The 17381-nt window shown below is 40.5% G+C and overlaps 1 protein-coding gene across 4 annotated transcripts in view; it reads left to right on the top strand.

Moving 5' to 3' along the window:
* The window catches only part of LOC137267519 (kazrin-like), a 145390-nt gene that overhangs the window by 19830 nt on the left and 108179 nt on the right, over positions 1-17381 (top strand). Inside the window, exon 1 of one of the 4 annotated variants that reach the window (XM_067801997.1) lies at positions 15632-16000. The exons of 2 other annotated variants lie outside the window; for them this stretch is intronic. In XM_067801997.1, coding sequence (XP_067658098.1) covers positions 15964-16000 — 37 coding nt within the window. In that variant the 5' untranslated portion in view covers positions 15632-15963. Of the gene's footprint in view, positions 1-15631; positions 16001-17381 lie in introns of those variants that run through there. One more of the 4 variants, XM_067801995.1, reaches the window with a different exon arrangement.

The following is a 17381-nucleotide window of genomic DNA, read 5'->3' as shown; positions in this document are numbered from 1 at the left end:
GTAATATAGCAAACTCACCAAAGTCTTAGTGCGAGAGAGAATCAGTAATGCAGAATGTAACACAGTGAGCGGTCTGACGGCGACTATGATGATCAAGGGTTGGCAGGGATTGTATACTCCAGTTATGTGTGTCCCCCGTCTCAACACGGCAACTAGCCTTTATATATATACTCAGTCATTTCCCGAAAGTTCGGACACATGCAACCATCGCCAACACTATAGAAATCTCTAGCAGTCTCCCGGAACTAACAAATAGAAAACCGAGGGCAGATAATTTCCGGACAGCCTGCTACCAAAATCTTAAAAATGCTGACCATCTATTATACGAAATGTTACCCACCATAATTATTATTCAAAACACTAAACGTTGTGACCCAATAGTAATTATTACTTACTTAATAACAAAAGATACAGAAAATACACACTCGTAGCAACAACAATCCAAAATGTTATCTATAATATGTGGACATTGTAAGAATCGAGTAGTGTAACATTTGGAAACTTTCAAAACAACCTCAGCGTTAAACATTCCCACTGTCTATCATCTCATGGTTGTTAGCAGATCACTGTAACCACTGTAACGCGTCGAGTGGAACTGGGATTTTTCTGCAGGCGGCATTTGTGTAAGAAGCGGTCGTAAAAGAGCTTTACGTTTCTCGACAGCACCGAACATCAGCCACTAACACGGGCTGACTGTACGCCTGTATGTATGTAAGTCTGCCAATGAAAACCAGCAGACAGCAACCAAACTATGAAACATGTACAGTCTCTAAATAGACACTGCCATACAAACACAGTCCATAACACATGCGCCGTAAAGATTAAACATGCAACATTTTCCATGGAATCAATACACGCTTTCGTTTTATTGATGTCTCCTTTGAAAACGAATCTGTTTTAACATGTGCCCATTATATGGTGTGTAGCCATTCCAGTCGAATAATGTCCGCATACGGCAAGCCGTTTTCACATTTTTTTTTTGAAATACTGATATCTTAAATTGTTATAGCAGTTATTAATGTTATGATTTGATTCTGTTATTGATACATTGAAAACAATTGCGGATATCATGAATTGAACAGCTTGACATAGATTAAAGATATCTCAAATAGATATAATGTATGGAGAAACTACTGATGTCTTGAATTGTTCTATAGATGTCTTGAATAGAAGAATATCTCATTGTATGGTGACAAAGTCGTGGATTGTCATACAGAAATTGCCTTCACACATGCCAAAAAGGGGAACTTGTGACAAACGAACGTTGTAGCCACTGGTCCATCCCACCTTCCCTCCTTCACATGATACATACACTGCTTGACAAAACAAACTTTGAAATACGTTTCACATAAAAATCACAAACGATATGAAAACACTACAAGTCTGAATTAAAGTGGCCGAGACTGAGCAAGACACGGGTCACTATGATAAACGAATATTAAGTAAACCACCATGGTGAAATCATCTCTAGTGTTTAGATGTCAGCCTCCATGAATCATTCGGGTATCGTTCTGTTAAGCTGTTCAAGATGTGATGCTGACATTCCAAATACACAGGGAGCACATCATACTGTTATGTGTGTGTTTATCACGTTGACTTAAACACAAGTGTATCAGTCCAGTTCACAAGAACCATAGAGCACCTTCCTTATAATCACTGTACCTAAGCTGATGCTGGTCTGGATGCCTCGTGCAGTTTTGGAAATGCTTATTCTTTAACGCAGAGACATTAATAAGCAGATTCAGAGCATTCAGTGTATTTGCACCATGGAGGTTTATCAGTGTGCTAAATACTTTTGATTGTATAAAAGTGGAAGTCTGATAATTCGAGGAAAATAATCGCCAGGCGACCTACCTGCTGCCATGTTGGATGTTGGTAACGCACGTTAGTAGCATTACCTTAGGTACAGTGATATATCTAATGGTGTATGACTCAAACGTTTTCATGTCTTCCCTTCTCACAGCTTCACTCTCTCGAGAAAGCCTAGACGTGGACAAGCCTCTAAGGCAAGCGCTATAATTTTACATGCGTAAAAGTAACATGAAAACGACTGGCACCATTAGGATGTCTGCTTATCTAGTATTAATTATTATAAATACACGTCAGTGGACTAGTCATTTAGAGTTGACTTGTCCTGGAGACACTCAACCCTTCCATGTTTGTGTGAACAACACTGTCGGTCTACACTCGGACTCTAATGAGACTAAAGTCGAGTCAACCTTTAAAGTTACGCGCTTGTTGGTAGAGCGAATCAGGAAATAAACACATGTGTTGTTTGTGTAACTGTGTTTACTCAGATCCCTTTCCGTGAGATGTATCACATGCTTCTGGGGAAGTAAACTCGCCGGAAGTGTTGCAAACTCTCCTCTGTGGTGTCACAAGGTCAGACTGGAGACGTGTAGTACTGATACTGACGATGATTCTGATAATGATTGTTGTTGATGGTGGTGATGGAATGCGGTGACATGTGTCAACGAAGTCAGCAAGTCTGACCACCCGATCTCGTTAGTCACCTCTTATACGGCACCCACTGGCTGTGGAAGACCAATCCTTCATGGGGGAGGCTCACTAATAGAACTGTTCAAAGCTGCGTTAAACCTTACTCACTCACTAACCCTATAGTGGCATCTTGTCAGTTTCTAAGCCTAAGCTTTCCTCAGCTGACACATGGTATAAATGGAATACAGGCCAGAGAGGTGTTCACTCACAAATTAGTCGCGCTATTGCCGGTGTTACTATGACGTGACTGGTAAGCGTCAAGAAAACCTCATTAGTCTTCACTTGCAACTTGTTCCGTATCATATTGCTCTGTTCGGGGAAAATATAGGTGCACGCACTTCCGTCACCCGTGCACAGAGCCTAGCTTCCTTTTATGACACGAGTGAATGTATGGTGGGTGTAGGTACGGTGTATAACAACCAGGATCCTTATAATGCCAGTCAGGTATCTGTCCTTTTAACGAGGGCTGACATAGTTTCAGTTGCGTGTATGATCCCAGCACTGTCCGACGTGAAGGCATGCAGACCAGAGAGATTCGTGTTGTTGTTCAGGACGTGACAGTACCTTCCTATATTCCATCTCCGGTTACATATTATAGATAGGGATTATTGTTAGAAACACAGTGATCATTTCCATTTTCCCGCTTCGTAATTTCTTAGAAACAAGGATGTGATCGAACCTCCTAGCCTGTCCCCCATCAAAGAAGTGTTTGTTCCTGGTAACACCAATCACTTACTGTTCAAGATACAACGCCTCGTATCAGGCAGAGGGATCTTCCATCAGTGTGATGAAATTGATTGTATTGAGATCCTGGTGGATATATATTTACAAAAGAAACCTCATTGCGGAATACGGAATGCTGGGAACCTATGACAGGGTGTCCAGTACTGCCTACATTGGTATATTACATGCCGAGCCCTGTGTGGTATTCCGGTTGCCGCAGTGCAGAACGCTGGATGCCACGTTTATCTGGTATACGGGTGCCAATCTACCAGTGTCGAAATGTATATTGGTCATTGTGTCTTGTACTGACAATTCTGTAAAATATTCAGCTCTAAGCTTTTGATCTTGCATAGTCTTACTTTTGATATGAAATTCCAAGTCGTATTAGCTTATGTACGGTGATATTCTTCGATTTCGTTTTCCATACGATAAAACGAAAGAAATAGATGTTTCTCGTTTAAGAATTAGACGGTGTATTCCCGGTTTCCCAACATTTGGACACTTAAGTAAACAGAGGAATTAGGAGATTAAAAACTGTGGGACAGACTCACTTTCATTTTAGTGGGGACAGGTTGGACAGGTGATTTAAACACAGCAAATGGACTGTTCGCACGCATTGGGTTGACAGTTTTAGGATGTTGACTCCCACATAACAACACGGAACGGAATGTTACGTAGTTGTTTATTTATTACATCTCTAACAATGCATCGTCGTCACATCACAGTAATTCTTTCGTCTTGTCTTGACTCTAAACTTAAAGTCATTATAAAGAAGGTTTTCACATCCATGCTTGTGATGTAGTGGATACCAGCTTTAGCCATCTGCCATGATTACAATGAACCGAAGAGAAGAAGCCAAGAATATATACGTCAAGTCTGTACGCATGTATGTTGGCAGTCCAACCTAGCACCCCACCAAAAGTGGACCAACATTAATCGTTCTGTTGTTCTACGCTTAAGGCCAGGAACATTAGACACAAACAGTAGGTAACATTGGAAAAAAATAGTAGAAAGCTGAATTTTTCAGGAAACCTTCAGAACAGCATTGCCAAGTGTAAAGTACAAAGTTCTCCAAAGTCTACCGTGTGGCATTTTCAAGATGGCACCCAATTTCAAGATGGCCGCCAAAATCATTAAAATGATTATACACTCAGATATGTTGTCAATAATTATGTCATGTGATATATCAAATAAAAGCTCATCTCACAAGGAATCTAAATTTATTGATATCATGCATTTTGGCATTTTCAAAATGCCCGACAATTTCAAGATGGCCGCCCAAACCATTAAAATGATTAGACACACATATATATGTCGTCAATAATTATGTTGATATCCATAAAAATCTTCATTCTTATGTATTACACTTCTAAATGCCCTTCAAAGACTATGGCTAGCAACGTCCGTCATGGAGTGGATTTATGCAGTCAGCTGCAACAAGAGACAACGAAAGAAGCAAAATTAAGATTTTTCCATTTGTCAACCAGGACACATCAAGGCCCGACAACATCTACTCTGCTCTATCATTTCAAATATGACTGGTAACCATCTCCTCGCAATATACTTATATATATAAGTGATACAGATGACTTGTATGATTTCAGGCCCGGTTTCATAGACTGTTTCCATACACCGTAAGGGCGTTCGCCTAGCGGATAAAGCGTTCCCTTGAAGGTCTGTGTATGGAGTTCAATCCCCAAATGGGTGGAATCTATGTTAAGCCCATTTCTGGTGCATCCCGCCGTGATAGTGCTGAAACAGCGGCGTGATAACAGAACGACGCACTCACTCACGACCAACGACATTGCGCTAAGAGAGGATTTTGACGTTACGAATGTATCTTGAACAACCTGTATATCATCGTGCAGCTATCGGTGAAATGTACAAGTGTATCTAGGTCCATCTTATCAGCAGCTGTATTTCTGCTGAACGTCAAGCCACAAACCCAAGCCGTACATCCGTCATCCCACTGAGTGTGGCCAGTTCGCGGCGTGAGCATCGTGGTCGTGCGTGTTGGCGAGAGATCCCCGCATTCCATGCTGCAAATAAACAACGCATCTAAACACAGCGACCGACTTCAGCGTTAAAATATGTGCCTCTGTGCACGCTCAGATAAATAGACTTTCTCTGTCTCTTTATCCCATAACAGTGTCTATTTCATTATGACAGTGGGTAGGTTAAGTTTTAAGCCGCTTGGAGCGATGTACCAGAAAGTTGTCAGAAGACAAGGTTATCTAGTGTTATTTGAATTACCTCAACGTTAGAAAGCACGTATGTTTTCGAAATATGTTAAAATTCCAGATCGTTAAAACATTAACTGATCTCAAAACATCGCCATGCATTGAAGCACTTGATAAATGCCCCTCTAAATTCCATGTAAAGACGTCTTTTCAGCCAGCAGTTTGTCTCCCCAATTCCAGACTGATAAATAACTTGGATTGTCAAGCTCAGTGGAATGATTGATTGCTATCAAAATTATGTCTAATCAGAGACTAAGCGTTAGTCTAAATCTCATGATTCAAGTCAAGATGCCCCACGTCTCACTGGGGCTCGTTACAATTTAAGTGTACTTCTTATGAAAACAATTTTTCAGGGACTGAGCGTTAGTCCACCAATTTCAGTGTGCATGAATTTATTTAACATCTACCATTGTTTGCTATGTTAACATCTGTTAAGCAAAGTCGCACAAATCCATTTAGTTATCTCCCTTCGGAATACGTTCATCATGCGGCTCTGCATGGGTTTCTTGGGGTGTCTCTCTGTCGGGGCTGTATACAGTTCCTGAACCTGTCTCTCAGTCTGTTAGTATCCAGTCTTACTGCAGACAAGATTCTTCTCCTACCTCGCCCCTCAATCCAAACGACTGATAACTAGATACAGCAACTCATCCTTCTAATAACGCGCCGGAGATGTTTGATAAATGTGAGTCTCGACACGTAGGGTAACATAGCAGTGTATGGAATCTTTGTGCACACAATACATTTCTCTCCTCCTCGTTATGCTGATACGTTTGAGATGACTAGAATTGCTTTTACATGGTTTTGTAAACTCCACATGAGTTATAAAATTTCAGGATACATTAATTGTCATTGAGTTTTGTTAACGTCGCTTTTAACAATATTCCAACAATACCATGGCGGGGGGACACCAAACATGGACTTCACACATAGTCCCCATATGGGAAATCGAACCAGGGTCTTTGGTGTGACAAGCGAAAGCGTTAACCACACGGCCACACCACCACGTCGAAGCACTTCATAACGAAACAATGAAGAGTGAGTTAGAGGGTCGTTGTGTTTTACACAGTGATTTTAGCAATACCACAGCTGGATGCAGCAGAACTGGGCTTCACATATATTCCACCCATTTGGGGTACTGAACTCGGGCCTTCAGGGAAGTCTTTAGCCATTAGGCGAACCCACCGCCCTAAGGTTTGTTTTTTTTGGAAGAGGCTGATAGAATTTGTAAAGCAATCATACATAAGGACCTACTGACGACATCGGGCGGTGAGGCTCGCTGACTTGGTTGATGCATGCCGTATAAAAACAGCATATAACGACGCTTATTATCTCAATCACTGGCTTAGATGGGAGATACACCGGTTTTGTTGTTCAGACACCATAGTCATATAGCTACCATATTGCTCATGGTGGGATACAACCACAGCCAAAAGAAGCAAATTGTCAACCTTATACATACGCTTTTTACACTTGCCAATGATCTATTTAACTGTCATTTTAGGAGTCGGTGAGTTAAACCTAGAAAAGAACATAGCAAATTCACTCCATAAAGAAATCTATTTTATAGGTCTATTTTTCTGTACAAACACAACCATCAATATTAGCGATCTCTTTACTTATAGATAAATCATTTCATGACACGTCTGTGATGAACGAAGCTCATTTTCACTGTTTACAAACTACTGTTTACATACTATTTGTGGCCATGAAAAATAGTTTCATTCATGTTGATTGTTTGTTAATTATCGTAGCAACACAGTTTCCATGCAGCGGTAAAAGGCATCGCATCGTCCTCTTTCTTGTTTCTAAGGCGTGTCGGGAGTTTGAAATTCAATCGTGTTCGGGTCCTCCCCGGTAAAGATTGCGGTATAACGGGGTAGGGTGGTATCTAGGTCCTATGCTGTACCGTTTCTTCTGTGATAAATTCAGTAGCACGATTCAGGCCGCAAAGAAACTATCATACAAGGTTCTCCGCTGATATCTTGCCCCTGACTCATTTAATAGTGGACTCTCGATTACCTAAGTTGTGATCGTCTGCTGAGTCTGCTGAGATATTCTGGAACATCCATTGCAGCAGACGTATTTTAGATCCGATTTGGGAACCATCAGGAAACAGTGGTGAGTTACTTTTCCGTTTTGTTATTTTGCCAAGTGCAGATTTATTGGAAATATGGTTTGTGGTGCAAAAATGAACCGGAAGAGGTGATGCTTTGTAAGCCCAGGTTCCCGATAGGAATGTTTTTCTGGTATCTGGTGTTTCCTGGCACCTACAAAAATTTTCAGGCTTCATTCAGAGATAAAAAGGCAAAACGTCCACCCACATCAACACGGCCCAACAGTGACTCCGCTGCTGTAATGGTTACATTCCATTGATAACATCCCGGTCGTTATTTATCTCAGATGCTCAGTCCAGCCTAGAGGACTTAGCCTCTGAACATATAAAATTTGAGAGAAACAATTCCTCTTAAATCGATTAGGACACCCACTGAGATGAGATATTCACACCTGAACCAAAGAAAATCTAGACTTGCTGCATTTAGAACTTTAGCATTGCGGAAACAGCTTGACAATAGGGAAAAGAATATTGTTGTGTACAGTACACCAATGCATGTGTTATGGAATTCAGTTCGTATAATTGCTACTCTAAGTAAGTCTAGTAAGTCTAAGTACAGTAGCGAAGCTGTTTACCGTCGCATTGAGCAGTAATCCGGTCTGGAAACAATCTAGTCTGGATCAGACACTCCAGGAATCAATATTATTAGTATCAATCTGATCCCGGTAGTCGATGACCCTGGTTCGAGTATGATAGTGATGTGTCGAGGGAGTTTCCATTGTTGTGATTCAGTGTTCAGTGTTCGGTCTCGCTGACTTGAATGACACATGTCGTATCCCTGTTGCGTAGATGAATGTTCATGATGTTGGTCACTGGGTTATCTGACCCGGTCTCTTGTATTTACAGAGCGTCATCACAGGAACAGGAATATTGATGAGTGCAGCGTTAAATAATATACAAAATACAAATTTAACATGTCAGTAAAGGGAACGCAAATGCACGTAGTCGCCATGGCTTTTATGCACGAGGCGGTTGCGCATGTAATCAGAAGCACCATTTGAAGTTGCCAACGCATTTAAATTTATGGCCAATCGTAACCATGCAGCTCGCGTGAATGGACATACAATCCTAGTAACCGAAGACCGTTAAACTCCGGCGAAAACCATAAAACGGCTCCACTAGGCGTTTGACATATGTCAAGATTAAAGTGATGTACAGGCTGGAGTCTTGTGTACTGATGAAAATCCCGTTGTTGCAGGAGCATAATCTGCATCGTGTTGCATAGGTCAGTGATGTGTCGTGGATTATGGAGCCCATGTGATACCTGTTAAAATCATATAATAGCCGCGTTCCTGTCGTAATACTGATTGCAGTGTGTTTAAGTGTGCGCTTCATTCGGAGTGAAGGATGTTCGCCCGCCTTGGGTTCGATTCCCCCACATAAGTACAATATACGTCCCAATGGTAATGATTGATATTTTACATGGAAATTTCTTTAAAAATCTAAGTAACAGAATGGTGTGGTTAGATGTACTGTACGCCTAAACAGACTTATCTCTTTAAGGGATAGAATTGTTGTACATCCATGGGCTTAGCACTCAGTAGCCCTGAGCAAGGCTAGGAAGCGGTCTGTGAAAAATAGGCATCGCGATCCAGTGATCACTTGAACTCTATTAGCAAATGGGCAGAAGAATGCATGTATGGAACGCATCACCGTCGAATTTCCATTTCTTGTTTGATTCAGTTAGAGCCACTATCAAACACTGGTTCAAAACGTGTTTGTTCAAATATATTTGAACTGTTTTCGAAAGTGCAATCAGGCATTCAGTCATTAACACTGATAGTTTACCTTTCCAAATTCCCACTTCGGTGAGACCAGCGACCATATAACACATGGTCACTGTGCCTTGAAGGGAGTCGAACTCACATACATCGATAGGATTATGGCGTGACTAAGAGTGTACTCTGTAGATAGTTAAAGCCCCATTCCGATGGTGATTTCTGTTACTGTACAGTGAGTAAATAATGGAGTTAACCATCTCAATGACATCTAACCACGGCCAAGATAAGACTGGACATCTGTAGCGAGTTATCTCCCCTCCTTCGATGACAGATGGTGATTTTTGTTACAGTAGAGCGAGGGAGTCAGTGATAGTATGGCGTCTCGGCTCAGTGTGGATTGAAAACACAAAATGATGCAGCTCTTAGACTTTTGTAATATCTTCCACCGCGGACATGGTGTACACAGTCCAAGAAACATGAGCTCTAAAAGACTCCACTCCGCACTGTCGCCGACGCATGCGATAGCCGCTCCGCCTCCCACTCCAATCCACAGTACTACTCTTGAGGCAAGGTTTTACGCCGCTTTTAACAATATTCCAGCAATGTAACTGCGATGAACCCAGGAAATGATCTTCACCCATTCACCCACTGTGCGCATCTTTGTTGTCAACATGACGAGCGAACGCTTTAACCACAGACACGATTAAACGGTCACACTGAGTCTCTGAATGTATAATTTTGGTAGGAACAAATAATCCCTTTCAAATTGGAAAGGGGGTCTGGTGATATGAGAAATTCAGAATTTCGGGAATTCTAGACTTGCGTTTCGTTAAGGCTTTAGCATACCAGAAAGGACTGGGCGGAAGGGGAAATAGTGCGGTTCAGGGACTGTGAGACTGCCCCACCGCCACCAAATACTACTGTCACATTGTCCTTGATCGCTGTGTACCAGCGTTAACTTAGATGTTTGGATACATGATACATTCTTATCGAATACTGTCGGAATTCACGTCATCAACACTGGGATACTGACATACAAATCACGACATCCATCATAACACATGGCCACCACACTTAAAAAACTTTAAAATCCTTCCTATCATCATTGGAGTATCTACAGCTGTCTCGTAGCCAACGACAGTTATCTCCCTTTTGATAACCTTGACACGATGGTGCCATGATTTGATTGGTCGTCTTCGTGGAAAATGTTGGTAACGTGCTAATTTACCGCATGACTTATTTAAGACGTGGTGTATATATTGTAGTAGCACACCAAGAGTGATAAAAGAGTTGGTGCTTATAACCCCTGCAGTGATAACTTGATTTATTTATGGCACGTGCAAAGAGAAGTGACGGAAATATTCCAAATGAACCGACGGAATTCGATATAACTTGACTCAAATATATTTTTGAGACAGCCGTTTATCTAAATCCGTCGGTAGATATGAGATGGTTGATGTGTCTTTGTCTCTATTACACATGGTGCTGTTTATCGTGTAGGATAACACACAGTTTATCAAGTGTGATGCATGCACCAGTGCCTTTCAATGTACCTAAAACCATTTCTGAAAGATTTAGTTGCAGTGAAAACATATGTGTCTGGGACGGTGGAGCAGCATATTGATCAAGACGTTCGTGCGTCACACGGAAGCCACGGGTTTGATTCTAATCCTGTTTACGCTATGTGAAGATTATAATATTTTAATGGAATAGTGGTAAACGTCGATTAAAAGCATGGTCATTCACTGGCGCCGACCTAGACATTAATAATCGAATCTGGACCTCACAAAGCAGTAAATGTAAATTAATGAACCATGTTATCGACTCTTACCACCCGACTATTTCCTCCTTTTCTGATACAAACACTCGTCATCAGGGGTTTTTTAGTAAAAACATATACCCACAGTGAGTGAGTGTACTTCTACACCACTTTTGGCAATATGACGGCGGGGACACCAGAAGTGGACTTCACTCATTGTACCCAGGCGGGGAATCATACTCGGTATGAAAGAAACACGGTCGATACATGAACACAAATATTCCAGCATGTGACCTCCATTTATCTAACACTGTGTAATGATTATTATCCATTATATAACAACTCTGACAGCTCAGCCCTGATAGAAAAAAAAAACAGTGTTCTTGGCTACGATTGGGTAATATTTATTTATTTATTTATTTATTTATTTATTTATTTATTTATTTATTTATTTATTTATTTATTTATTTATTTATTTATTTATTTATTTAAATCAGATAAGTCATATCTGGAAAAAATGTTGGGATACACCCTATAGGATCACATGAGGTAGAAACAGAGTTTTCACGTCACAAAAAGACAACATTTGTTGAACATCAAAGTTACTACAGCCAGACCCGTGATCCGTACAGGTAAACAGCAAGCACAGAAAAAAAATTAAAAAAATAATAACGTAAAAACATTCTCTAATTTCAAGTTGAAGCCACGCCATACAACAGTTCTGACGTCAAGAAATCGACAAAAACGTTTCACGCTGCGCCACAACAGTACGTAGTGACGTTTGTCTTTGGAGGCCCGGAGTTTTCCTGATTATTTATAACATATGTTTTCTGAATGGCAATTAACACTCTTGAAATATCTACCTCGAGGGAAACAGTACGCTGTTTTTATTGCCGAATCGATGAACATCTCGTTCCTAACTACCGGCATGACAAATATAGCGCTCAGGGGCCCCTTTCACAAAACTCTCGTAAGCCTAAGGTCTCGTAACTCTTCTCGTAACATTCCTACTTCCTATGTTACAGTATAAGAGGAACGAATGCTACGAGAAAAGTTACGAGACCTTAGGCTTACGAGAGTTTTGTGAAAGGGGCTCCAGCTTCTCACAGTCTGGTTGCAATCGTAACTACTCGCCTCTTCCGTAACCTGTAACCGGCTTTCCGGAATGACCCGAGTAGTTACGAATGAGTCTGGTTGCTGTGTGTAGCGCAAGCGCAACCTACCAAGGAAACCAGGCTTTCAGGTACAAACTGGTTCCCGCGAGCTCATGCGAGAATCCTAATATATGTGCTCCAGTTTGGAAACAAAATATCAAATATTTATACTCATGTGCTTCTGGTGCTCCGCTAAGTCAATACCAGTGGAGGATTCTGCCCTCATCATTATTGAAGGGAAAATCTCACGCTACTTTCAAGCAGCATTGTTAAACATATATTCTTAACCAAGCTTAATCTGTTGTGATGTGTACAAGCCCTTTTGATGTTCTTGTGTTCACGTGTTGCCCGTGAGACAGACATACAATTCATTCAGTATTTAAAAACCCAATGGTCCATCGGCTAGCTTCAAGCCATAGTAGATAATATCTTATCACTTATATAATAGGGTTTCTGTCATATATATGTAGTTTCACATACATGCACGCACGCACACACGAATGATTCTCAGGGCACAGTGTGCTTTGATGGTTGCTTGTTTCAACTGGACGGTGGGGTAGCCTAGTGTTTAAAGCTTTCGTTCGTAACGCCGAACACCCGTGTTCAATTTCCCACATAGGTACAAAGAGTGAGGCCCATCTCTGGTGTTCCCCGCCGTGATATTGCCGGAATATTGCTAAAAGCGGCGTAAAACTAAACTCAATCACCCTTTCTTGTTTCAACAATTTCCTAACTTGAGGTGACTGGAAGACAGCGGTCCATGTAGTCTGACATCCAGACCCTGACACACATATAGCAATACAGCCCGTGAAAGTCTATAACATTTGTCAAATGAATGCATGCAGTGTCTTAAAGTTAGATCTTTGCACCTTTTTCATATTTCATTTATTTAATTTCATAACTGTTAGTTGTATAAGGCCCCTAGGCCCTTATACTATGATGAAACTTTGATGTCCAGAGGTAGTTTGTTCCATAGTGGAGGAGCTGCGTGACTGAAGGGCTTCTGTCCATAGCGGGTATGGTTATACATTGGTGTATTCAGAAGATTCCGATTTTGACATCGAAGAGTCACTACGGGGATGTAGTCTACCAGCATATTAGAAAGATGCGTTGGGGCCGTATCATTTTGACATGTGTACACCATGCATAGAATATTAAAGTTGATGGGCTTCAATGGGAATCCAAATGAATGCAAATCCTCAAGACCTGGCGTTGTGTGCGATGATTCTGGTGTTCTCGTCACTATCTCGGCAGCAGTGTTCTGGAGTTTCTGGAGTTTGTACAGTTAGCGTTTAAAGATTCATATCAGGAAGCTGTTACTGTAGTCAAGTCTAGAATGAACGTGCATTTGTATAAGTCTTTTAGTGGCATACCTGCTATAATGTATCGTAAATGATAATCCCATTTAGATTGAAAAGGAGCCCCAGTAAGATGGGAGAACCTGAGGAAATCTAGACTTGCTCCATTTTGGGCTTGGCAGTGGGGAAAATATTGTGGTTCAGGGACGGACTGTGAGACCAGTATTTTCGATGTGTTTCAAAGCTTTACGTTTAGATAAGCACTGAGGGCTTGTCCAACGTTTTTAGGAACAATCAGATGTAACCTCGGTCTTTTTTAAACTATGCCCCTGAAGACGGATTAAAGTTATTATGTGTGTGAAAATTGTTCGACTCTTTAACAGATCAGTGATATGTTTGTGGTAATATTAGGGTAATGGTTTGTTCTTCAGCATCCCGTGCTCGTATACGAGACGACTAACGGTGATCGTATGTTCAGCTCGCTGACTTGGTTGACGTGTCACCTTTACCAGTGATCATTGTGTCAATCACTGGGATGTCAGGTCCGGACTTCATTATTTTCAGACCGTCGTCATATATATAGCTGGAACATTGCTGAGTGCGGCAAAGCAGCAAGCAAACAAGGAAATCGTGCGTTTAATTTTTCTCAGAGTCCAAGTATTCTGATTCACATTTTATACACTGTGGTGATACACTGAAGCGTCTTTTGAAAATCATTACAGCTCCATCCAGCTACTTTTCATCACCAATAGCAGCCTTTCTTACCCTAGCTGTATGTTCGGTCATGGATGTCCTGTATGTCTGACGCCAAGTCCACGTGCTCTACTCATGTTTGTTTTTTTCTGTGAAAATTAAGTGTATTTGTAGTGGAAGTTATAAGATAAATGATTTGAACAAAAATAAATAAATAAATAAATAAATAAATAAATAAATAAATAAATAAATAAATAAATAAATAAATAAATAAATAAATAAAATAAAATAAAAAAGTGAACAAAGAAGAAGGTGAGATATGAAACTGGTTTTCCTTGATCAATACACAAAATGTGGAGATGTCATTTTCACCATCTGAGTAGATCGTCCGCAATTATCATGTGTACCAAGGGTAACGAGTCAATTTGAGGATGTGTTTTAAACACTGGGTTTGGGCGTTAGACAAACATCTAGTCTCAGAAATTAACATGTTTATCAGAGACAGGTTCTAAAATTACTTTGATAAAATGTTACAAAAAGGGACCCAGAGACTTTGTTCAAATCACGTCAAATCTAGACTTGCTACATGTCATAGACTTGCATGGGCTTTATTAGATATGTTTGTGTGAGGATCTGGATGACAGACTATTTAGGCGTGATCATATATAAATACTCAAAAGTATAACTAAACATACACCCTTCACAACAACAATTCATTACCTGCAAAATATTCAGGTACACGGTGCAAGGTACAAATACATACCCTACTTATGGTTACTTTATTTACGTGCTATAATATATGTGTCACGTAACACTGCACCGCGTCCTCTTAAATGGATTTCTACATTTTCATACATTTATAAAAATAATAGAATAACTTACTGTGGGGGCTCTGTGCTAATTTTATAATATTTATCGAAACGTGAAACCGGTACCTAATTTATACAAAGGTCAATGACTAAAAAGGGGCTGTGGTGTGTAATTAATAGCGAAATTTATTATGTATGATATATGTTGATTTATCAACCGAAAAATATCTGAATTAAACTAATAATGATTAAAAAGAGAATAAACCTGAGAAACAAACGAGAAATAAGAAAAGAAACAATCTCGATGTTGATATTTTCAGTTTATAATGGAGCCATGGGTTATATCAGCTGATCCTGCAGAACTTTCGTCCGCGAACGGTCATTTACCTGTCCATTCCCTGTTGTTTAGCACACATGCTGTACAAACAATGGCCAAAGCTCACCCGCCGTTTTCGCACTAACACAAAAATGTAAACAATCAAACACATACTTGGAATGTAAACCACGAACAACGACATTATTTTCGCTCCGTGTTGCGCCTGTTCTTCTTCCCCCCTCGGTGCGATATGATGAGACAATCCTCCAGCTGTTACGCCGTGGCGTGTGTCAACCTGTCACCCCCATTATCACAATGAGATCGCCCAAGATGACCGGGTGATTTCTTAGCAGACGTTATATGTGGAGATTAGACAGGATTTCTTGTACCCTTTGTAATATTTCTTCATTCGTTGGATGTGTTTCGTGAATTGGATAAAGCTACACAGCAATTTTCGTCAGACAATCGTGAGCGACACTGGAGCGGGTGGATACTGAATGACGACATGAAGAAAACCTCGGGTGGTCGCGCGCCAGTTTGATTGACTTCATCATGCCACAACAAACACGTGCAGCGTGGGCGTGGCACTCAAAGACAACAACACAACAACATTTCTGATAGCACATCAAATTATAATAATGGCATTGAAAGAATACCGCATCAACCTAGTGAAAGGTAAGCATATGTAATTGGGACCTGTATTGACGTCTGATCGGCCCGTTCGACGATCTTATTCTCAGTCGGGAAGATTCTAGACGTATCATGATATATATTCTGTGGTTTCGACATTTACAGGAAAAGAACCTTGGATCTGAGGCAAATACCACACGCCATGGTTTAATGCCAGTGGTAATGTACCATTCGCATGACAGTCCACCATTTGTACCGTGTGTTATCTGAGCCGGGAAATACAAAGCTTTTATCGCGGTGTTCTTTGCAAAACAGACCAAACATTGGCCCAGACTGTGTCATTTCGCTGTTGTCAAGGTGAAACGAACAGCTTACAATAAACCCGGTATTTGAACAGTATCAGCTAGCGTATTTAAGATTTATACATCATAATGTTCAGTCAGTAATTATATTGTATAATTTACATAGGTGTTATTGATTATCAGTCAATATCGTTGGTGATAAATTTAGAAATAAAGTGAAATATTTTGTTGTCCAATTTTTACATCATATCATTACACAGAATACACGTCAACGTTTCATAATATTTGGGACATATTTCATGAAAGCCTACAGCAATGATAATTTACTAAAACACCACCACGCATGGCCATTAGAATCTGTTGACTGGACATCATTCATTCATAAGTCATATTTTAGAATATATTTGTTCTCAATCAAGTAAAAAGTGTAACATGAAGTAGTGAGTTAGTAATTAAACAGAGGAAGAGGTGGGGTATCCTAGTGGTTAAAGGATTCACTTGTCATGCCAAAGATTCAGGTTCATTTTCCCACGTGGGTACAGTGTGTAAAGCCCATTTCTTGTGTTCCCCACCATGACATTGCTGGAATATTGCTAAAAGTTGCTAAAACCATATTCACTCAGTCAGTTATACAGAGTGCCAAAAGTTTATGTGAAGTTGTATGACAAGGGCACCTCGTGCATGTCAGTCTTGGTGAAATTTTGTTGGTTGATCTTGAATTTAATATTCACTTGAGTGGGTAGATTATTTGTGAATTTTCTATGAGGTGAAAAGAAATGTTACAGTGAAAGCAAGCCAGTTGCTGGCTGTGTAGATGTTCAGTGTCCTGAATTTCTAATAGTGCTGTATGCCTTTCAACAAGTTTGACACCTAGTGCTTGAAGAGGACAGCGGCATAGTTGCCTGTTTCTAGGACTTGTTGTGTACAGTGTATACCTTGTATCAAGTAACTGGGTACACACTATATGACAATGTGTCCTTGTCACGCCTTGCAACAACCATGCTAAATCTAGTGTCACTGTCAGTTTAATCTAGGTTTTAATCCCGATGTATTGTGGAAAACAGCCTTGTTTCTAAAGTGTTACCTTTTTGTAAAGGGGATGGGGTGGATGGAGGGGTGAGTTT

Source organism: Haliotis asinina, chromosome 16 (assembly GCF_037392515.1).
Source record: "Haliotis asinina isolate JCU_RB_2024 chromosome 16, JCU_Hal_asi_v2, whole genome shotgun sequence".
NCBI classification, from domain to species: domain Eukaryota; kingdom Metazoa; phylum Mollusca; class Gastropoda; order Lepetellida; family Haliotidae; genus Haliotis; species Haliotis asinina.
Note: the sequence above shows the minus strand (reverse complement) of the source record. Positions and strands in the feature narration are given on the sequence as shown.